The 24,480-nt window shown below is 36.1% G+C and overlaps 1 protein-coding gene across 1 annotated transcript in view; it reads right to left on the bottom strand.

Moving 5' to 3' along the window:
- The window catches only part of TMX3 (thioredoxin related transmembrane protein 3), a 29,185-nt gene extending 5,175 nt beyond the window's left edge, over window positions 1–24,010 (bottom strand). Inside the window, exons 1-14 of the mRNA XM_030971288.1 lie at window positions 23,962–24,010; window positions 23,683–23,737; window positions 19,006–19,045; window positions 17,895–18,018; window positions 14,747–14,792; window positions 13,722–13,802; window positions 12,731–12,830; window positions 12,400–12,477; window positions 10,090–10,156; window positions 8,026–8,124; window positions 5,965–6,022; window positions 5,203–5,256; window positions 4,838–4,894; window positions 1,470–1,599 (exon numbers count right to left, since the gene is read on the bottom strand). Of these exons, the coding sequence (XP_030827148.1) occupies window positions 1,470–1,599; window positions 4,838–4,894; window positions 5,203–5,256; window positions 5,965–6,022; window positions 8,026–8,124; window positions 10,090–10,156; window positions 12,400–12,477; window positions 12,731–12,830; window positions 13,722–13,802; window positions 14,747–14,792; window positions 17,895–18,018; window positions 19,006–19,045; window positions 23,683–23,737; window positions 23,962–24,010 (1,038 nt within the window). The remainder of the gene's footprint in view (window positions 1–1,469; window positions 1,600–4,837; window positions 4,895–5,202; window positions 5,257–5,964; window positions 6,023–8,025; window positions 8,125–10,089; window positions 10,157–12,399; window positions 12,478–12,730; window positions 12,831–13,721; window positions 13,803–14,746; window positions 14,793–17,894; window positions 18,019–19,005; window positions 19,046–23,682; window positions 23,738–23,961) is intronic.
- Window positions 24,011–24,480: the final 470 nt, after the last annotated feature.

Here is a 24,480-nt window from a genome sequence, read left to right as displayed (position 1 = left end):
TACAGAATAACAGTATCATCCAGGTGTATAATCCCAAGGAAGAGAAAGGGGAAAGCCAGACTTCTCAGAAACTTCTCTGTGGTTCAGAAAATCCTAATTAGTTGTTTACCAGCATATTTTGAAGACTCTCATTCCTCAAGAGCTGCACAATTTCTTGGGCAGAGAATGCAGCCAAAGTAGCGCAATTTTAGGTCTAGAGATACCTTAAATATAGACAGCTTAAATGAAGTCATATCCTGTATTTTTATATTGTACAGAGATGTGAATTTAGACTGACCTTTAATCACTGTAGCTGAGATACTGCAAACAAAAGATAGAAAGACCTGACACTACAGCAACAAACACAAGGTATCACAAATGATTCTTCTCCAAGTAAAAAAACAGACAGAAACCAATTACATTTGTTGTTTCAACCAGAAAGAGACATACAACTAAGAGTCTAATTGATGTTGATAACTCAATGCACTTAAAAACCATTTAAAAAGTGAGAACTCAAGAACAAAGAACCACCAAGTTATAGCAATATCCCTCACACTGCAATGGAAAACATGGCCAGTAAAGTCCTGAACAGCACATAAATCCACCTATATCATGCTCTACATCAAGCAGGCAGATTAAATAAACCAAAATAAACCCCATATGACAAATATCTTCAGCATTATTTGCCATTACCAGCCAATGACCTAAAACTACAGACATAAAGTGGGATTCAGCTAACACAGGAAGCCCTCAATATACAGTCAATTGGAGCTTAAACCAAAAACAGGCTTCTCCCAGGAGGCAGCCAAATTATTAGCTATCAGCTCCCTTCGTGGCAAAGCCTTCCTTCCCCAGAAGCACAAATGAAAGTTCTGCTCCATGACCTCTTTCCTCATCCACACAACATAGCTTTCTGCTCAACTTACAGTACACTGAGGGAATAAATATTCAAAAAATATCCAAGTCATCAATTCCAATTAACTTTGCTGTTTTAACAAAAGACAGCCCTTTTTTAGTTTTAGAGCAGAGAGGAGTAAGCTTGTGTCCATTTCTAACATTCAAAGCAAGTATAATACTGGTTTTTTGACTCTGAAGTTGTAATTCCTCCAGCTATTTGATTTATTGATTTCCCACCCAAAAGAAAGGGTGCAGTTCAATTATGCACTATCATTCAATATTTTAAACAAATGCATTTAATGCAAATCAGGAGATGAATAAAAATCTCTCCGTTTACAACTGCACCAGTAAAAGGAATATCAAAAAAAGCTGTCTACCATTATGCTATAAACAAAAGAAAGCTTTGTACAACATGAAACAGCATGACTCCAGAATTTACAATCCCATATTCAGTGACAGCACCCAAGACAGTAAGACAGGACAGGAATATTAAACACACACATATCTATCAGAGTAACAAATTTTTTTCCTTACTTTAGCATCTAAGGAAATAAACACTAACCAATATATTCCAAGCCACTATGAAGACTTACTTCAGCTGTACCATCCAGGATATTGTTAATAAATTGAACCATGTCTTCTGTGCTCTCAATGTGCCTATCTGGTAGAAAATATTGCTGATTGGAGGTATTCAATACAACAATAGTAGGGATTGTCAAGTCACTGAAAACATAAAACAGACAGTTTATCTTTTTAAAGAACTACCATATAAAATATTCCAACTCAAATAATCCCTACATCATTTCAAAAGGGAATCTATTAATCTTCATATGTGCTCTTCATAGTAATTCTTTAAAAACAAGAAAGCAAGAGAAAAGGTATGGCATGGTATGGTATGAACATGAATGGTATGGGCACATTTCTCATTAATATTGTTTTCAGTCACATCTGTGTCAGTGACACTATTGAAGCTTACAGCATTTTACATATCCCAAGCAACTGCAAATCAGGTACCTTATGACTTTCCAAATAGCAAGAGATCACAAATTGCAGCCTTGTATATGAAATGCATTAAGTATTTAAGTTCACAAAGGCAGAAGGGTAACTCAAAAATTTAATCCCATACAACCATTGTCTAACTGATCACCTTTACCAATCAACATCTGCTGGTCAAGTCAAAAGAACAAACCATGCCAAGCATAGCTCTTCTACAGCTCTTTTAGATATGGTTTATGAGGAACAGAGTTTTTAAAGAATTATTACTCAGCAGTTAACCTTCATGTGCATGTGCACATACATCGTAAGTGGAAAGAAAAAACATTTATCTCTAGACACAAACCAGTTTAATCTTCTGCTTGCTATAGTACTAAATTCAAAATAAGATCAGGGTAAGAAATTTTAATACTGCAAAAGTACACTGATCGAAAAGAAATATTTAAATATATTAAACAAGTTTAAGATCTCCTGTATTCTTTATCAATTTTCTATAATTCTGCCAGTAATGAATTCAAGTACTTCTTTCACAGCAGAAGCAATGCAAACCATGTTTTTCTAAGTTTTCACCTTTGTCTAATGTGCCCTATCCATTTACATTTGTAATACATGTAAAACTGATGATGATTTCAGTCTTATCTGTGGCTATCAATTCATAGTAAATTATTTAATGAAAATACTGGTTATTTACTCAAGATGCCCATTTTTCTTTGGAGTCACTGAAATGATCCTAAATTTTCCCTCACATTTTAGGTGGGGCTTTCGGTTTTCATTTAAATTCAAATGCAAACCTAAAAGTGAAAAAGTTTAATAATATATGCCAATTTTCTGAACTTCTAGAAAGTTGAATACTTAAAGATTTTAGGTGCAGACTCTCTTCCCAGTACTGAAGCTGAAGGGCAATCAATTACAAGGATAGCAAAATAATTCCATCCTTTAAATGGAACTTTAGAAAAAACAACCAAATAACACAACTTTGTACACCAAGGCAACCTGCAACGTAAGAGTCAATAAATACAATATTTCCCCTTGAAATTTTTATTCTCTTCTTACTAGGGACAAAGAAGAAACCTAAGTAGAAGGCACTCAAATCAAGTCACTGTTTCTGCAAGCATCTGGTAACAAGTTCCCAATTCCTGCCAAAATATGTCCTTCCAGCAAAACAGAACAAGTTTTATTAATTAGATGCAGTGTTTCTGTTGCATTTAACAGTCTGGTAACTGATGTTCTTGCAGTTGGTTGTAGAGCAGCTGAAAGGTAACCTCCATGTACACATTCTTTATGCTATACAAAAGTTTACAAAAGCACATTTAATGTGTTACTTTCAAGAGCAGAGTTCTACACACACCTATAACTGACAGTGATATTATACACCTTAGCTTATAAAAAGCTGTATTTTTGCTTTCAGCAAAATACTGAAAAGCATTTTAAAGTAAAATTATGTATTTTAATTAAAATACATAATATTCTGATTTCTTCTTTTGTGCATTATTCTTATAATGCACAAACATTATTATTATTATGATGGGTCTTATTCTATCCCCAGAAATCATAGAATATTTTTTCCTTTGTAAAGAAAACAGAATTTGTTCCTATGTGCATCTAGCACAGTAAAAAGTGTTTTGTGATACATTTCTCATTATTCAGATTTTTTCTCTTTCTACTTACTGCCACCTGGTGAGAAACTGAAGCAGTTGCAGTACTTTTTTTTTTTAACTCGAATTATTCACGTAGCCACATGACGAGCCACTTCTTTGAACATAATTTGCTGCATTCTTTTGCAAATTCCTACTCATACTTGAAAAGTACACACTGGGTTTAGAAAATAATCAAAAGCCGGTGAGTACTTAAACCAGAACTTTCCATATACTACAAATAATATAATCAGGTATTTTGCAGATTCAGTGAAACAAACGAGCTGAACAGACCTTGCCACTAAATCACTACCACTCCAAGTGGCAGTTCTGTCTTTTTTCCCTTAATTTCTTCCTCCCAGGTATCTCATCTCCCTCCCCTACTTCTCTGCACATCCGTGCTGGTACTCAGCAGAGGAGAAGGGAAAAACATTGTTGAATCAGCAAAATAACTTCCCTACTCACTCAGACAAAAAACCAGACACTTTTCTGACAGATAAACAGGATGGAAGAGCTCAGCAGACAGGCATAAGAGCCTGCACAGGAGAAGCAATTAAGCAAGTGAGGGAGGTCTCACTTTTGGCAATTATAAAGCACTGCCTCAATCAAATCACATAATCTTAATGGAGAGAACTGTTTTTAAATCAAGTGTTAGTCTACAGACATTCTACAGAAATACAGACCTTGTGCTTTTGAGTCCATATGAAGCTCCTAGAATCTTTAGGGATCATGAACACATGCTTAATTAATGTTTTGATCCCTGAGAAATGGATTTGGAAAACTTACAGAATTGTAATACTGGTTTTTGTTTCTTTCAGACCTCCAAAGGCCAGAGGAGAAGAAGTAGTGAACCACAAATGCCAAGCAACTCAACTCTCTAATTATGCATTTTTTAGAAAAGGATCCTAGTAAGGGCAACTGTCAAGCATCTTGTTAAACCACTAACATACTTCAAAATATACCATGTACATATCAAGTGCAGACAGCATCTTCCATGCATTCTATGCTTCTCTGCTGAAGTGCATTTCTATGCATGTCATAAAAATACATCAAGAATGAAAGCCTCTCAACTCTAACAGTAATTTAACAAAGCAGATCTAAAAGATAAGCTTTGTCAATCAGCATTATGTAAGCCAAACATCTAACGTTAAATTATCTATTGATACCATTTAATTTAACAATTAATTGATACTACAGTACAGGCTGAATTCTGATGACAGTGGGTTTTTTTTAAGTCATGAAAGCCAAGAACTTTCTGTAAGATTATTATCAATTAAATACATTTGGTAACACATATAACCGAAGAAAGAATATTCAAGTAAGGATTTACTTACTCCATTAGTAAACTATTAATGTAATCATTTCCATCCATATGGCCAAACTGGAAATCCCTGAAAGAGAAGCAGTTAAAAATAAAATGATGAAAAACGCAATAGTGGGTTTCAGCATAAGTTCTCCATTAATATTTTTCCTATAACTGAAAATGAAAGCACACACTCAGAAATGTAATTCAAAAAAAGTGATGATCTAGAACACAGCATTATGAAACACATTCAGTTAATGAAATGGTTTAAATATCAGTATAAAAATATAAAAGCACACACTGTAACGTTTTTCACCTAGGAAAAAAAGTGACTGCTGTCTTAGAAAGATTAATGCAGAAGAAGAATTAAAACATCAGAGTCCCATGTGTGTCTACCTGTGAAAGTGATCCCGATAATCTCTGGCAACTTCCTGAATAATAGACTTTAATCTGAAAGGAAAAAAATTGGCATGGATATCCAGGATAAACTCTTTCTAAATACAAACAATAAACATTGAGATTTCCCCAGTAAGCAGCAATTCATACCTCATCAGAAACAAGGACTATCAAAAAACACCTTGTTCATCTTGCTTAGTTCCTAAAGGTTGAAAATAGCATACACAGTACTTGAACAGAGTATTTTTAGTCTGTATATGCACCCAGAATGGGACGAGGGAAGGTCTTGTTCCTCTCAGTCTCTTTGGCAAACTCCAACTCCAGCAAAAACATGCCTTGTTTAAATTCCATAGACAACTAATATATAAGCATCACCAGCTTAATTTTCAATGTGAGTGAACTGAAGTACAGTCATTTGTTTAAACTCACTGAGTTCATCTCAAAGTCATCTGAACTCAAGCACTTTTGTCTTTGTTTAAAAGGTGACACAATAGCTTTTAAAAGCTATGAGATCACCATTTGCTCCTGTGATCCCATTAACAAATGGCAGAAGGGTGATACAGGAACTCCCACCATCTCAGTGAACTCACATGCGCTTCAACCAAGCCACAAATTAAGTAAAGTTAGTACAGGAAGTCAGAACATTTACGAGTCAAACCCACTCATTTAACCTGTATTTCTCAATATTTAAGCAACTTCCAAACTTCCCTATGTCATACCAGCACATTTCTCCCATAGTGTCACCAATACTCAATTCTGTACCTGGTATGTTCCACTGAAGAGTTTTTATCATCAATGACTGCAATAGCCACAAGTTTTCCTAAAATAAGGAATAAAATTCTTGAAACCATTTAAAAAGAAATACACATTCTCCAATAGGAAATATGTCAACTTAGAAGATCAGGTACTCTCCAGGGACAGGAATTAATGTTTAAGTATAAAAAAGCCTCAGAGCCAAAGAGCCTCTTCAAGCTGACCAAGCTGTGGTGTTAAATCTACTGAAAATAAATTAAAATGGAGCTCAATGCCACACCACTAGCATTGCATGAAAAGCCTATCTATAGAAAGAAGTCAAAAGGGAGAAAATGCAGATAAAAATTAATTTCCTACTCAAGCTGCATATTTACATATACCTAAATATGAGGCTACGGAGACATGTATTATATAGCAGCCATTAAAAACTGATTATAAGTGATTAAATCACTATTGTATGGATTTAATAACAATTATTTTTCATACTGTTGTGAGCATTAGAAAAAAAAATTTGAAAATTTACTGGCAGAGCCCAGAATTCAAGATATCAGAAACAGAATTTAGTTCACAGACCTCTGTCAGAGGAGCTTAAATGTCAACACCAGAATATACTGATCTCTTCAAGATTTACTTTGTGAAGTTTTTCTGATTAAAAAAAAAAACTCCAATCCCAAAGAGTGCTATGGTCAATCACATAAAAGTATATTTAAAAAGCTGGTCAAAATTTCTCCAGATCAAGCCCTTGCAGTTAGGAACGAAGACTGTTAACAGTGCAGTCAGTCATCAGATTAACTCAAGGCTCCAGACGGCTGATTTTTCAGTTCTCTCCAGATGACACAATTCACTCAAAACCCTCCCCATCAATATAATCAATTGCTCAGTTCCTACCTATCATCATGCCACAGGAAGCATTCCCCTCAAAAATAAAAAGTCACTCTTGTTCAAGTAATACTGAAGGGTTTTAAAGGCAAGACTTATGATTCATTCCCATACTTCCTTGTGAAAAAGCATTAGCTTCTCCCCATTTCACTTATTCCATACATCAATTCTCACTTTTTCCCCATTTCTTTCCACCCTAAGATGATGCTTAATAAATACACCAGTAGACAACTAACGACCTTTTAGACTATAAAAGATGATGTAAATAAATTCCAGGTACTATGTGTTAATACATAAAGCTCTTTAAAGTAAATAATGGCTTCTCCAGTGTATTAATAAAGTTTTGGTTTTTGTTGGTTATTTGAGGAATTGTTAGTCAAAAATGTAACAGGAAGAAATAACTTATATTTAAACAACTCACAACAGCAGTTCTGTAAATAACCATTCAAAATGTAGTTGTAACAATATTAGCTTTATAAACATGTAAGAACATAGATGTTTCATATTCTTTAAAACCTGAAAGAACTCAGTGTTGATTGAATCTAAGTATTTTGAAATGGAATATAGATGATAGGATGTCCTGGCCTAGAAAAATCAACACTTAAGAGTATTTCCACTGGTACCTCAATGTGTATAAACCTTAAGAGCAGTACAAGTCGTGTGCCTTTTCCAGAGGTCACCTGGCTACAAAATTTTCATTTGGCCTGCAGAACTTTTCCTAAAGGAAAGCTGAAGTTTTCTGGGACAAGTCCACTTCAACACATGCTCCTCTCCCTTTCTTGCCACATCTATTTCAAAGATATCTAAATCCACTAGATACAAGATATCTGGACAATCCATATTTGATACTTCTAAATCTAGTTTTAAAATTCCCTGCATGTATTCCAAGAGGAAATATGAAACTTATACAAAATGTAAGGTGGTCTTAAATTAAAAGTCCTACTAATTTTTGTGATTATCACAGGATTAGACACAGTAACTTTTATGTTGTGAGGAATGGACTAGTGTAGACTGTATGTGAAACCTCTAGTCACAGGTCAGTCCAACATCAACAAAATACTGCCACCATCAGCTCTAATCTGATACTGACTAATTTCTAAAGTTTAAAAACATGTTCTTAGTACACTTTTGACTTTTTTTACTGTTTAGTACATAGTGTCAAACGGTTTAGCAGCAGCAGCAGCATCTCACCTGTATCTCCAAGTTCATACAGAGTAAAGCCATCTACATGAAGGTAACCTTGAAATCTTTCTCTGTTTATCCAGGATGACAAATCACCATCTTCATACTCTGACATTAAAAAAAAAGGATTACATACATTTTTTTAAGAGGCGGACCATCAGATTTACTATTTCAGTACTAATGAGGCAACCACTAATTTTTCTCCCTTTTTCCTTTTACCCTTGTTACATCAATTATCACACTTCTACGGGCATTTTAAGTTTTAAAACTTCTAAAGCTATTTTCTATCATTGAACAAAAAAGCATATTATAGAAATGCATGAAAAGTTGATTTGATGATTTTATTTTCCAAATCAAGGATAAACAATACTATATTAGAAGCTGTGACCCAGTGCAGAAAGTAACAGGTTCAAACCCTGCTTTCAAAGAGGTGTGTGTACATAACTTGTCAAGTTTCAAACAAAACAAGAGATACAAAAATACAGAAAGCAGTATTTGTGAGAGTCCTTAAATGAAACAAAAAGATCAAGAAAAAGCAGATGCATTAAACAGCACTGTGAATGTAAATGAACAAATAATCATGCCTAACTGACAACCTACTGAAGGCTAGTTTAAGATCCTAGATGTGTTAACCTATTAAGAATTAAATTCTAATACATACCATCAAATAGATCTAAACCACAAGTAAAAAAGTAGAACATATATAATATATGCTGCATTTTATGCAAACAAATGCACAATAAATACTTTATCTTAAATCCTATTGTATAGACCTAAGTATCAAAAATTTCAGGTTAACAATTATCTGCCGCAAGGTAGCAGCAAGCAATTCCAAGCATAATGCATCTCATGGATCTGCATCCACTTCCCCTACTATGGAGAAGGAAAAAACCCAAAACAAAATCAGACAAAGGTCAGAGCACTGAAGTGCATTTTGCTATAACTTTTTCCTTATAGAGAGCTCTTCATATTTCTGCCAGTCGTAACAGTTGTACGTAAAACTTTATTCAGTCTCAAATTGCATCTTCATGATTTGTTTGACTTCCAATAATGTTTCTGGTATATCATGAAAAAGTAAAATTTTTACAAAGTAAATTAAAAGCCTGAATTATTACAGTTTTTGCATTTGTTTTACAAGGTGTGGAAAAAGAAAGCAGGCCACAAAGCAAAAGAAGTGTTTCTCTCACAAGCTTTCCTTCTCCCAAATTGCTAAAAGAGATCAAAAAAATTCAATGCAAATCAGGGAGGCTGTAGAGTGAATTTTTATCTGGAGGCAACAAACTGAAAAGGAAGACAAGTACATCCATTCTACAAGGTCACAAAGAATACTACTTATCCTACAAAATTAAACATGCAGAATGATCTTCTGAGTGATACGTTTCCAACTTAAAGTGAAAACTTGCATTTGAAACACTCTGAATCAAGAGGAGATGCTTTTAAAAGTAAGTGGTGTGCTTACAAGCCCAGGTTATGCAATGTAACTATGAGTATGTGTATGTGCTTCTAACATGCCTTATGGTACAGTCTGAGCACAATATAATACTTCTATATGGATGTGCATACATATATACAGATATACACTTTTACAGCAGTGGCAGGTGTACTGGCCTTATGTACTGCATATATACACTGTAGAAATAGCAGTGCTATAAAACACTACTAGTTTCAGGTGGCCTTTCTACAGCTTACACACTGAACAAACCAGGTAAAGTAGTCTATGCATATGATGAATTTGTACAGTGAGGGAAGCAGTAACTTTTCTAAGTATGTTAATGCATGCAAAACTGTAATATTGGAAGCTACATCTTACTGAAAACATAAAGCAAACATCACCACTTCAGTATTGCTTGCATTGCAAAATGCAAAATTCCTTGCAATGTGAAATTCCTTGCATTTTGTTGTGGAGGAACTAGTAATTTTTTTCTCTTTTCTTTCATGAAAGAGCTGCTATTTATCCTAAAACTGGGGAATTTCCAAGCATCCCTACATACCCTTCAAAAAATCCCAACTCCTCCAGTTTCTCCATATATGCTTAAAATATCTTGTCTTAAGGTAATGTCCACTTTTACTTACCATCATAAACAAAGTAAGTTCCATCTTTGAAGACCATCACAGCAGGTAATTCAGGCAACGTCACATACTGAAAGAGTCAGGTTTTAATTAATCCATGGAAGATTAAAAGCTTTTTAAGCAAAAAAATCCCATCAGAAAACATGTAAATGTAGTTCATGGGGAAAATCTCTAAGGATACCTAAATATTTTCTGTCTACATGTACTAAGATAAATTTATCAGGTTCTGTATATTAAAAATAATGCAACATAAATGTATTTTTGAGAGGTGGATCTCACAAAGCATAAAAGAAATGTGATTTTTACTGGTACCTGCAGTAGCATGAAGAACAGTTTATGGATTGGACATGGACGCTAGATAGGAAATTGTAACTTGAGGGTTTTATCAATCATGCCCTCAGTTCCCAATTTATGCTGTTGTCAGCATACCTGTCATACTGCTGCTTCTACTAAATGGACACTCAATTTGCAGAGTAAAATAGTACCACCAGTAACATGTGCCACTAAATCTGGGCTATTTCCTGTGCTTCAGACTGATGGGAATGTAAAGAAAAAAGCTTCAGCACACAGGGCTGCAAACAGACCTAATTTAGACAAATAACAAATGCTGTGTTACCATGCTAAACATGGTATTTAAGATGGCCAGCAACATACTAAAAACAAGCTGTAAAACCTTTCTTCTTAGAACTCAAAATAATTTTACTCAGCTCATGTTTTTAGTGAACTGCCAAAATTCTGCATCTACTTCTTACAGCTTGCTAGCATTCTAAGCTAAAATTTTAACAGCATTTCTGGTTAAGAAAGAACAGCATCATAAGCTTAATTTTGATCATGTAATCTAGATCATCTGATTTATGGATGTTTTGGAAAGGTAAAGGATAGCATCATTTCCAAATGACATGCCTTCTGTCATTCTGCATTAACTTTCTTGTAAGTTAAGAAAAAAAGCAGTAATTTATAATATAATAGCTGATATGAACAATCAAGAAGGTAGTCCCAGATGATGCTTTGTTCTCCCACTTGCCCAAAACGTAATTTAACATCGTTGAAGGACAAATCAATCTGTGCACACTTAAAGCTTGCGAAAGATGCCTTAGCTTGGAACAATATTACCTAAGGTGATGAAACAAAGGCTAACAGTGAACACTGTAATGCAAAGGCTCATTACAACTCACAACCACAAATTTCTGAACATTTTTGCTTCTCTCCATAGAATATTGAACATCATCACTACTTCAGCTTAAATGACACTGGTGGGAAATTACCTTCTGTGGGAAAAAAAAGCTCACTGCTTACATCAGTGTGATCACAGAACCTCAAAGACTTCCAGCCTTTTTTACTCTTTCCACTGCACAACTGAACAGTACTTTTCTTGCTCAGCTGGAGCTGAAGTGCAAATAGCAATATTAAATTAAGGTAGCTTTTGATACAAGGCTTCTGGAGAACTAACAATACACTATTTATAATGAGGCCAGTTCTACTTATGATGTTGTAAATTGCAGCTGCCTAAAAAAACCCCCATAAAACAACAAACTAAATTATGCTAGTTCTCACGCCATTAATAACCAACTAACTTCAAAATCACATGTTAGTAAGCATGGGGCAGACTTAGATCTCACTTGAGATAACAATAAATGAAAAAGTCTTTTAATTTTGCTACAACAAGTAAGCAACAATGGTTAGACTCACTACAGTAACATAATTTTTTTCCACCCTTGTGGTGAACTGTAAACAATTTCCTTATCACAGAAGCCTTAAAAAAAGCCACAACAGAATTCTGCAGCCAGTGGACTGGACTGGCTGATGCCTGGGGCAGATTAATGTGTTGATCAGCTGTACTGTACAAGATGAAAATAACTTACCTCTTCACTTATTTCTGATAACTAAGGTACCAGGAGTAATTCATACTACAAACCTCCTAATTAGCTTTAAAAGTGTTTGGTGAAAAGACTGTTGGGAGCAACAAGAGTTTTGCACTGGCTAAAAATCCAAGTATCTACTTTCTTGAGCAAGTTCTGTGGCCCGCACTGAGTTCTGCTCATCCTCTGATTAATTTTATTAATATGACTGAACAAGTATTTTGGCCTTGTTCAGTCATATTAATTCAAACAAAGCAATGACAGACTGGAATTTGGATTGTATTCTTTTCCCACATAGAGTCAAACATTACATGTTTCAGTGTAACTACTTTGATATCTACCAAAGCAAAACATACTGTAAAAAGCCACCTCTCTGCCATCAAAACAGCAAAATTACATAGATGAGGAGAAAAATGCCATTTCTGGAGAAGCAGTAGGAATGGAAACAGCTTACCTCAGGCAGCACATCTTCTGAGGCAGAAAAAAAGTATGTATAAACTATTAGTTCTGAAGCAACCTCAATGTATTTTTCCTGGAAAAATACAAACAATGTTTTTTTAATTTCTAAACTTTTAGTATGTGTCAAACAAAAGCGTTGTCACACATCTTATCTTCAGTGAGCAATTTGAAAACATGTTCATGGCGTAAGATTGTAAAAGCATTTTAATAAATGTAAAAAAACCCCAAGAATTTGTTACAACCATGCACTTCAGTCTTTTGAAAGATTTTTAAAATGACCCCCTAAATAGCCAAAAGAAGTAATTTTATTTAATCAAGCTTCAAACCTTTAAAGGAGATTCACCACCAACATACACAAAAAGTACACGATGTCTCTTTTGCACATGCTCAAACATATGCTGGCTAGGAAGTGGCCTGATGAGAGGTCTGGAAAGAGAAACAAAGACACAGAAAAATCTCAGTTTGTGCAACCTGCAAAACCCAAACAAATAAAAATTCACAAGAAAATGTGAAGTGTCATACAGTTTTTTGTGCTGTTTTTCAAAACAATAAATTCCAAAATGCAAAATTAATTTAGTTTTTCAAGTTATTATTCTATTTTATACTAGAAGAAAAAAAGAACATTCCCACCCTCCACCAAATAACATGTCATGTTCATCAAATAGCACGTTTAAATACGAAATTCAAATCTTACTACAAAATGCTACTACAATGTAAACATGCATGCCTTTTACTGGTGACAGAATCACAGACTGGGCTAGACTGGAAGACACCTTAAAGATCATGTGGTCCAACCCTGCCACCATGAGCAGGGACGTCTTTCACCAGATCAGGTTCCTCAGAGCTCCACACAAACTGGCCTTGAACACTTACAGAGATGGGGCATCCAAAACTTTACTGGGCAATTGGTTCCAGTGTCTTAACATCCTCACTGTAGAGAATTTCTTCCTAATATTTTTTCTAAACCTATCCTTTTTCTGTTTAAAATCATTTCCCCTTATCCTGTCCGTACAAATAAAAACTCTCTGTCTTTCTTAGGAGATGCCTTTATACAGTGGAAGGTTACAATAAAGTCGCCATCATTTGAGAGAGAAAATTCTGAGTGTAAGCATAACAGCCAGGAAATGTGGGCTTAAAAATAAATAATCTTAACTCAGCACCAGTCTCCCATGCAGCCACACACACAGTACATTGTGGATGTTATGTTATAGTTTTTAATTTCAATATCTTGTTCTTTTTAAATAAGTCTTGGCCCACCTTAAAGTCCCACATAAGTTTGAAGTCAGCAGAACCAGTCTCTGAGAAGAGTATACTTACCCTGCCACTCTATTAGCAAATTCAATTATATCATCTTTAGTTCTAGGTCCTCTGTAGTTGTATGCCAAGTCACCTTTCAAGCTAGATAAATAGAAAGACAAACAAAGAACAGAAAAGCAATCATCTACATTCGTACATATAAGATTTCTCAACCTTTGTGTTTACAGCCCCCTTTCAGCAAGTGATAAGCCAAAGAAGTGGTCAGTAAAATAGAAAACTCAATAATACAATACCATGGAATTATGGATATAAAAGCTTGTTTACACATTATCTGATTTACTAACTTGTTGAAATACTTAAAATTCTTTTACAATTCTTTTTTCTAGTGTACAGTGGTCATTTATTGTGTAAGCATACAGATAATTTAGAACACTTATTTATGACCATAATAAAAAGCCTCCCTAAAATGATGAAACACTCTGCACACAAACGAAACCCAACCCTCTCAACATTTATACTACTCAGGGATTAGTCCTTTTAAAAGGAAAGCATATAAACTTATTTAATGCTTTTCTATAATTGAAATTTATCAAATAATCTGCAAAACCTTTCAAATTTATGTATTATGCTTCAGTGAAGTATTGGTCAACTTACGGTATTCTGCTGAAAGGGGATGTAGCATGCTTGCATTGGCAAAGTATTCAGGTGAGTTTTACTAATTCTGATAGGCTTTCTTTAAATCCATACTGGTTTAGGAAATTCAGGGGAATTTTCAATACCTCTGTACGGCATGAAAATTTTCATCCTTAAAGATTATCAAGCTGAACATCTCTGCTTCCTCTTTTGAGAAAACTAACTTGACAAGATTTATTATCACGTATTAGGAATACTGTTTGCTTAAAGAATAACCTGCTAAAATCCCCAGTATGTCCACAGTAAAAAGTACTCAGAACCATTGAGTCTTTATTTAATGCGACATTGTACGGGACTATACATCTGTTTGAGACTTCTAAATGGACAGGGCTATTTTTAATTTTTTTGTCATGAAATCATTGATAGAAATTCAATAGGAAGGATTGACTTACAGCTTAATTGTTGGATAGCCTCGCACTCCAAATTCAGATGCAATACCTGAAAGAAATGAGTTCATGCCAAAGTGAACCAAGATTTTTTTTCTGTCCTACCTTAATCTTTAAATATGTTTTGCTATTCAAGCCACATAAACAAATGGAAAAAATACCACTTAGCTCAATACGGATTTCTTTACTTGCTTATAAGGAAAAGCTTGCTACTATTAAGCTACACCATTAAATTTTGGACTTCTTTCAGAGGTGCTGCAGGGTGCCAAGACAGCCTCCCAATTCATATGCCACAACTCAAATGTCATGAGAATCCTCTAGAAAGACATGCTTGGTCTGCTTTCACCAAAAGTAGTATGCATTGAATATGCACATAATATTGACAGAAAATATAAGAGGCAAAAATTAAGCATTGAGGATGAAGAGCTGTAAATACTAAGGCTTGAAAGAAACAGAAGACAATTAACTAGTCAAGCGCTAGAGTAATGGCTAACAAGAAGTGCAGAATCATACTGCAGTTATTACAAAAAGGTTTTTAAATCATATTCCACACAAGTAAGTGTCTACTATCATGAACCTTACCAGAAGAAGGCACTTTCTAAGCAGACACTTACCTGCTGCTTACTGAAGTGATTAAAAGTAAGACAACTGCAGAACTTTTTCCCTCACCTCAGATATTTTTAAAAACTTCTATCTTGCTTCCAGCAATTGGAGGGGTATAATTTGCAACCACCTTAAACTATACTTTCCAGCAAATTCAGGTTTTTTTCCCAAAATTAAACTACACAGTCTCAAAAAAGGATTAAATAAGTCTAAAATTGTGGCAATACTTGTGCAACTCTCTGTTGAGTAACAATCCCTGCACTCAGAAAGCACCTAGAATTGTTACAAAATCATTCTGAAGCTACCAACAACGTGCCACAGCAAGCAGATGTTGGACATCTTGTGCGCAGAGTTTAGAAATTGACCCTAAGGTTGTTCACCTGGATCAGGTGCAAGTACCTTATTGCACAGCACTACAAATAAAACTAGCAGCTCACCTGCAGGCATCTAATCAAAGACAGCTGTTCTAAGAAATACACATATGAGGATCAATTTGATTCTGATCCTTTTCTCTTATAGCTCTACTACACAGAACTACAATGCATTAAAATGTGTATTAGAGCACTCAATCAGAAGAGCTGTCAACAGTTTATTTCTCCTTGTACAGCTCTTGTATGTGCTTAGGAGAACGAGAAGAGACAATTTTTAATAATTTTTTAAACATTCCAGCCATGCGGATTACCAAAATTCTCTCAGCTTCATGGAAATTACTTACTTACATCATCACCTCTACTTCTTGATATCAAGAATACAGTACAGGCAAACAGCAGCAATTGTGTCAGCCTTAGGTGTGATGTATTTCTACTCTGCTTACACACAGCGGACTCCTGAGGACACCTTGAAAATTAAACTGATACCACAGCAGGTGACTGCTCTGTTGATACAAGTGCTGTATCCTCATTCCACAGAGCCACCAGAGGTAACATTTACTGGATGATTTAAATGTTCAAGTGTGATCTCAGCTCTTTGACAACAAGCTTCCCAAAGTTCAGCTGTTTCATACAACTTCATATTCCTATGCAGAGCAAACCACTTATGTTCCTTCCTAGTGACATGTACACATTGCAGCTGCATTTCCTTCTGGTATTTTCAAGACTGAATTACTTTGATTTCAGAGAATCTTTAGATTGCAATGGTATTAAGCTGAGTTGAGTTTTTCATATTCAGATGTAAAACTTCCCCTTTAAAATTAGAGTACAAAACTATTTTAGAAGATTTATCAGACACTATGAAACCGGTAGCAAATCTGAGAAAAAAATCTTTTCCAGGGCACAAAGGAACCCTTGCAGCTTTTAGTGATTTTTATATAAGTAAAAGTTAATTATATAACAAAAACATAGCATCAATTCTGTTCTAGGTATAAAGCACAAGATTTCAGTAACAGGATGACAAATACAAATATTTCAGGGTAAGACTTTATCCAATTTATATGATTTAGAATTTTATATACATGACTGGAAAGTTAGAGAACCATGAAATGTATTCCCAGTTTTTAAGTTACCTGGTTGCATGAACTTGAAACTTCTAATTCTCCAGACTTACTTTTCTATCGAAAATAAGTATCTTTAAGATGAAACATAAAGTCATATTTATTTAGTTTTATAGAAAAAGATACATACAATAAATTGATCTTTGAGACAAAATAATTTTAATCTCAAACTCTCCTATATCTAAGCACAGGAAAAACTGGAATACCGCTGAGAAAAGTATTCTGCATAACATTTTAGGCAAATACAACAAACCTGAATAATCAGATTTAATGGATATTAACTAAAAACACCACACGTATTTACAAAATTTTATTAAATGTAGATCTCACTTGGGCCCCACTCTTCCCTACACCTACTCTTTTAAATATCCTCCAGGTTCACCACAGATTTAAGCAAATTGACAATAAAGAAGCACACAAACACAAAGGAAGTACTGAAGCATTCAACAATCCTCTCACGTCTACCCAAACCACTTGTCTGAGTAAGAAAGGTTTGGGGTTTTCTCTGAAAAGGTTGGTACATATGAAAGGCATCAGCAAACAAAAAAAGCACTGAAAGCACTGAATTTGGTTCTTTGAGAAGACATTTACAGAGAAACAGGGGAAGAAATTGACTGAGCAGTGATCAGTGATGCAATGAATTCAGTTATTTCAGCAGGCTTTGTGAAACAGTTTCAGGACCGATTACCTGAAATGAGTAAGAACAAGATCACAGGCACTCCTCCAGCAGTAATAGAAGGAACCTAAAACTGGATGCTCTCCAGAGACACACCACATAAAAATGCTTATATAACAGTACTCTAAGAGGCATATCAAAAGCAGATCTTTGAGAAGCTTTTACTTTCCCTTTGTCAGGAAGAATTCCCTACACAAGCAGAAACAAATGTGATAAAAAGCACACACTACAGAAAGTTGCCACTTTTAGAAAAAACAATAATCAGGAATATTTTTTACAATTACTGTTTGTGCTATATTTGTTCTATGACACGGAAGAACAACTACAAGAAAAAAGTTTCAAAACAGAGGCTGTGATGAAATTACCCCTAAACAAACCATACTTACTAGAAAAGGATGTTGCATCCATCTTCCCAACTTTTACTGGAGAACCCATGTTTCTCATTTCTATGCCCACTTCATTCCACACAGGCTCCAGTTTCTTACAATGGCCACACCAAGGTGCATAAAACTGAGAAGCAAATACATTTCACAAAAAAAAAAAAAAATTAGTAGAAATTGATTCTACAATTAATCCTCAAATTATTAGCAAGATTTATTTTCCAGTCATGGTACTCCTTAAGTCTTAATAAAATTGCAAGTTAGTTACAAGGTTACCATGAAAAGCAGCATTTATGATTTAGTCCTACTTTTAGTATGAATGCACAAGTTTGAAAAGAATACATTAAATTGCTGCACTACTATATTATTTCTTATTTAGGAACAGACTGCATGATCACATTTTTTGGAAGTTAAAAGATCATATAAACAATCTATCCAGAAATACGAAATTGTCAACAGGCAGAAGATATCGATGTTTTGGTATAACAAGATAAGGTCACAATTAAAAAAAAAGTTGGATTTTGTTTTGCTATACACTGCTGATAACTCCAAAGTAGCTAATATCGTTTTTCCCACTCAAAAATCACTAATCTGAGTAATACAATTTTGAGAATTACAGTACATATTTGAGTGAGAAAAGGAATGTTACCTCACTCACAAGCAAACTCAATCTTTTTAAAAACTCTCTGTCCCTGAAATAAGGGGCACTGAATCTTTCCAAATAATTTAGAAAATTAACAGGGGTCTCATATGTTTGGTCTTTCAGCGCTAACAGAAGTCTAGAACACAAATCAGCTGATATATTTAATGAAAGGAACTATAAAAATTCTCAACAAAGGTTATCACCTCCTGAGCACGTTAGGTAATCTGCTTTCCTTTTTAAAGGACTCAAAACATAGACTGAGCCTATTCAGCAGTCTATTTGGCCTATTCCTGGTTCATCCTGAACAGCAGAAAGATTGCTTATCTATCCTGTCAGAATCACTGTCATGAAGCTTTTCTGCATCATGTACAAACAATTTTCCAAGCAAAGAAGCAGCCTGACTACAAGGTGTAGCACTCTGCATTCTCTTCTGATTTCCACCAGCAGATCTTCTTGTTTTTCTGAGATACTCACATCTACAAGCCAAATATCATCTTTACGGTTTTCTTTAAACCTGGAAAGGGGACAAAATGAAAGCAATAAGTTATGTATCTGAAAATAAAATAGTGAAATGCATGTATGAAATAGAAAAAGTCTACAATGAGGTTAATATAAAGGTATAGATACAAGATTTCTGGTTTGTTTCATTCTTTGAGGGTGGAGAAACAGAGGAGATGCTTATTTTTTAGTGTAATATTGCCTCTGTACCTGACACTACACACAAAGCTGTGCCGATTAGGTTTCTCTAACTATTTCCTAAGACAAAAAAAAAACCCCAAAAACAACAAACCAGAAAAAACAGCAAGAAATAAGAATACACACCAAAACACACAGAAGACATTTGACTAGCATATGGAATCTAGGGAGAAGTATTTTTCAGTTGTCTTAGTTATATTAAATATATTTGGTTTTGTATTTTTATATACCAACTAATACAGACTCTTTGAGCATTGGTTTAAACTGTTAATCTTAGCTTTACTAAATGTAAACTAACTAAATTATCTTTAATATTAACATGCAAAGCAATTTTAATTCAACCTCCTTTAACATTCTACTGTAAGTGTGTCAGTTTATAGTTCTATTAAAGTTGCACACAACCAAGAAACCAACTTAACAGAATAAAAATGATCAAGTTATTGCTAAAACCCAGAGATACACAGGTACTACTGAATTTTCTTAATGCTAGACAAATGGCATTTAAATCAACTGACTGGTTTTACTAACTGCAAATCTGTCACTGAATTCTAAAATCTCTAATACAAAACTAAGCCTGATAAATCAAAGTTCTTTGGCATCTCTCAAAATGCTGCTTACACATTTCACTGTTGTCACTACAAGATCATTTGAATTACTGCATTAGTTAACTAGCTCTGTGTAGAGAATTAAATTAGCTTAAACTTTAACCTAAGGTTTATTTTTGTACAAGACAGACTTCATAAGTGACTAGGACTGGGACTAAAGTCACACTATAGCATACACGATACAACATTTCTACTGCACCACTCTTCTTGCAAAATGAGATATTTACATATAATTATGCCTAAGCGTGGACCTATGATCCAATCAATACAAGTTATAGCCCAACTTGTCAGTTCCCAATATGCAGCATGGCTATAAATGGCCCATAAGCAGTAGGCAGAATTTATTATATTTCATTTAAAGATGAATCTGTAATAGTCCATAATGGTCTTGAAGAAATACTAATGCTGATATTGGCTTACTGTTTGACAGAAATAATCCAGAAATCATGAATACAATCTAATTACAGTGTTGAGTGTTTGAAACTCAAAATTGCAACATTTCACTGGTAAATTCCAGCCTATTTTATTGACGGCATACCAAGGCTGCTGTGCCTGTGCAGCAGCAGGAAAGGTATTTGCAGAGACTATGCTATGGAACTGCTAATGGAAAGCAGCATTTTTAAGTCAATTTTAAAATTGCTTAGTTGACAACCTCACTAAAAATTTACTTCACCATCCTAAGCACTATAGAGCTAATGAAAGAACCACTAAGAAGCCAGTATCTCCTGAGAACTCTAACAGAGCTACAGCTAACTTCCAATAACAATGCCAAATAATTGGCTATGATGCAAGAGGCAGAAAGCAGTTACTGAATCAACTGATCCTAGGCTGTGCTTCAATTTAGCATATCACTTTTTCTTTGTATAAGAAGAATTTACAATTAAATGTTCTCCTTCCTCTGCCACAGTACAACTGTTATGGCAAATTGTAAAGAGCATTAAAGTACTGAGAAAGGTAGACTGCAACCTTGCCAGCACACAGAAAGAAAAGAAAAGAAAGAATGAAACATCTGGAAGCTGAGCTTTCCAACAGAGTTTAATATTGTATAAAAAATACTGTACTTTTTATAGTAATAAATTTCAACATACTTCTCATCTACAAGCACCTATTTAATCAACTTCAACAGAAACTAAAATATGAAGTGTAACAAAACCGTATCAAAACTCACTCTAGTTTTGCTAACATCAATGATTAAATTACCAGACGATATTAAGGAAGTTCACTTTCACACTGCTGAAGAAAACCAGAAATCTCTCTACAAATGAGCAGTGAAGCATTTTCTGAAGATGCTGTTTTCTAGGCCCTATAAATATGCTTTCCAGGAACAACATTTCAGTATCTTCTAACTGTTCTCTGCAAGCCTCTGTCAGCTGACAGAAACACAATCACACTGATGGGAAGATGGCATAAATGTTGCACATCCTTGAATCAAAATTATTTGTTTCAAACCCATACATCTTCCCAGCTACATGATCCAATGTTTTCTCAGCCCCCACTTAAACCAAGCACCGCGCTTAATTATGAACAATTAAAAGAAACCAGCATGAAGCAAAACTGAACACCAAGGTCACAATTCCAAGGGCCTTAAAACAACCCAGCTACTGTATCTCTTCCTTGCTTCCCTCTTGCACCATTTCTGATGCTTCTGATCCTGGTTTGAGCCACCCCACAGACAGAAAAACACTTCATTTTAAAGTCAGGTTACTTATCTGCTTCATTACCCCACTAGAACAAGTCCACACCCACCACAATATGAGTACTGACCTGAGGCAGCAGATCTGCTATCAGAGCAGCACAAGCCAAGAGGAACCACGGCTCATTTTATGCACCGCTCCCACAGCCCAGCTGGGCACTTCTGTCAGCTCTGCTCCTTGTTTTCCTATATCCTGTAAGCTTAGGAAAGGGACCTGCACCTTGTACTAGTCCTCATTGCTCACAACTACTAAAATTCCAAAAGAACACAAATCTTTTAGCAACAGCAGAACATCCATAATGTTTTGGTATCTGTAAAATGGAAAACTTGAAACTTCACCAGTTACTGCTCTCCGGTTTGGAGCAAAATTAAATTAAAATTTAAATTGTTTAAAATAAATTTTAATTTCAATTAAATTTAAATTGTTTTCCTGACCACTCTCGCCACTTGCCAGTTAGCTACAAAAAATCCCCCACAAAACCTGCCTGAACAATTCTTCGATTCTTATTCTCAATTGCAAATACATGCATCTGTATAGTTCTCTAATTGAAAAATTCAAGTGCTCTAAAATAAGATTTCCTTTCATCAGTTACTTAAAAAAGTTATGTGACAACAGAATCACGATTCTTCATTCCAAAACAGCAAATATATTTAAATACACATGTGTGGAAACATGATACAGGAACATGATGTAGGAGCACAGATAGGCTAAGTGAATACATCTTCAGCCTGTGAATATATGAGCATGTTTTAAAAACAAAGCTTTGAAAATCAAGTCCACACAGTTCCCATGGTTCAGTTGTTGCTTCAGAACACCAGAGACACTGCTGTGTCTCTCCTGACAATTTCTTCCGTATGTTCCCATCCCCTCACCCATAAAATCACTATACCTCACCTGATCTTATGATTAACAAGCAATATTGTAAAAATGTGAGTGGTTTCCTAACAGTTTAGCTCTTTGATGCAATTTATTGTGGATAGAACCCTCATGAAAACATCACCTTTAACTGGCTAAATTTATCCCAAAGCAGACATCTAATGCCAACTTCTCCTCCCCTACAGTCATACCTTCTCTTTCAATTCCAATAATGATGCTGCTTTGTAGCACTTGACATCAACCTGATAATCTGACCAAAAAAACACCCCAAAAAACATTTGGGTAATTTTCATGGGAAATAGCAACTATGTAGCTACCAAACTGCTACAGCAAGCGCCAGTACACCAACAGTGACACTACACAACGAAGCTCATGGCAGGACCAGCCACTTCAACTCGGGCAGTCTTGGGACTAATTCTGTTATAAAGGCACATTTTTTCACTAATATTACTGGCACCTCAAGCAGCCATGAACTTGTCCTGCAGCCTCTTTCTCTCTTCCGTTTCTGGCCACACATGAATGCACTTAGACTCATTTTCCCAACCCCTCATGGCAGCCACGCTGTAAACTCTTAATGAAGAACTTGATTTAATGCAATCAGCTTTTACTTGGGGCAAGCACCAACACACCAATGTATTTACCCTACCAGAAAGAAAGAACAAGCAAGGAGGCCTAAGAACATTTCTGGCAAAACCACCACAGTAACACCTTTAAAGAAGCTGAAAAATTAAAATGTTCCTCAGCTTCATTAATTGAACCTCCTCAAAAGGTGAGACTGAGGAGAGACCTCATGGGAGTCTACAACTTCCTCAAGAGAGGAAGCAGAGGTGCAGTAACTGGTCTCTCTGGCAGCCAGTGGCATCACCCCAGGGAACAACATGAAGCTGTGCTGGTGAGGTTTAGGTTGGATATCAGGAAAATGTTTTACACCTAGCCAGTGCTTAGGCTCTGGAACAGGCTCCCCAGGGAAACGGTCACAGCACCAAGCCCGACACAGCTCAAGAAGGGTTTGGACAACATTCTCAGGCACATGGTATGACTTTCTGGGAGTCCTCTGCAGGAACAGGAACTGTACTTCAGTGATCCTTTTGGGTCACTTCCAACAGAGAATATTCTGTGATATTTCAGGCCGCAACCTTTCTGTCCTTCCTGCTACAAAAATCACAATATTTTCCAGTGTAGCTTCTCGATAAGAACACCACGCACGAAGTCAGGGCTCATGTTCCCCACAAGAAGACAAACAATATCTTGGCAATTAGGCACGACACCCCAATACTTACGACTCATCTAGATCCTCCACAAAACCCGCACCTGACGCCACCACATGTGCAACCACTGCGAGGGAAAGGAAAAGGGTTCCGTGAGTGATGCCCGAACCAACCCGGGGCGCTCACCCACGCCAGCTGACAGCCTCCCTTCCCTCCTGGCCCCTCGCGTTCCCAGCGCTTCCCTACACTCCTGCCTGCTCCAGCGCTGCCCTCCTCCCAGCCCCGCCGCTTTTCCCTGCTGTGCCCTGCAGCCCAGCCCGGTGGAGCCGGCACCGCCCGCCCATCCGTCACCTGCCGCCCAGAGGAGGCAGCGCGGCCGCCCGCCCGGCGCAGCTGCCATGTTGACAGAGCCGCGGCACGGCCGGAAAGGGAAGCGCCGACCTCTCGCCACGGCGCAGGCGCGGAGGGAGCCGCGGTCGGCGGGGCGGGCTCCGGGCGCCGCTCCGCGGGGTTCGAATTGCCCCGCGGCGCCCGAAGAGGCGGGAGGGCCGCAGCACGGTGGCGGAACGCGGGGTGAATATTCTCTTGTCATCTCCCCGGCGGGGAGACTCTCGTTCAGTTGAATCAGTGCTCTGTGTGAAAAACGCCAATCACTTGTTTTTAAAATTTTAAAAGTTTAATAGTAATAAAATGGTTTAAAAAATAGTAATACAATTAGAGTAATAATAATTTGGACAAATTGAATTAGGGCAATATGGGACAATAAAGACAAAGAGTTACGGACGTCCGAGTACCTTTTTCTGGGCAGCACGAAAAAGGACACCCGTTAACAAAGGATTAATCCTTAAAAGCAATAGCTTGTTGCATATT

Source organism: Camarhynchus parvulus, chromosome 2 (genome assembly GCF_901933205.1).
Source record: "Camarhynchus parvulus chromosome 2, STF_HiC, whole genome shotgun sequence".
Classification (NCBI taxonomy): domain Eukaryota; kingdom Metazoa; phylum Chordata; class Aves; order Passeriformes; family Thraupidae; genus Camarhynchus; species Camarhynchus parvulus.
This window is presented reverse-complemented; position numbering and strand designations above follow the sequence as displayed.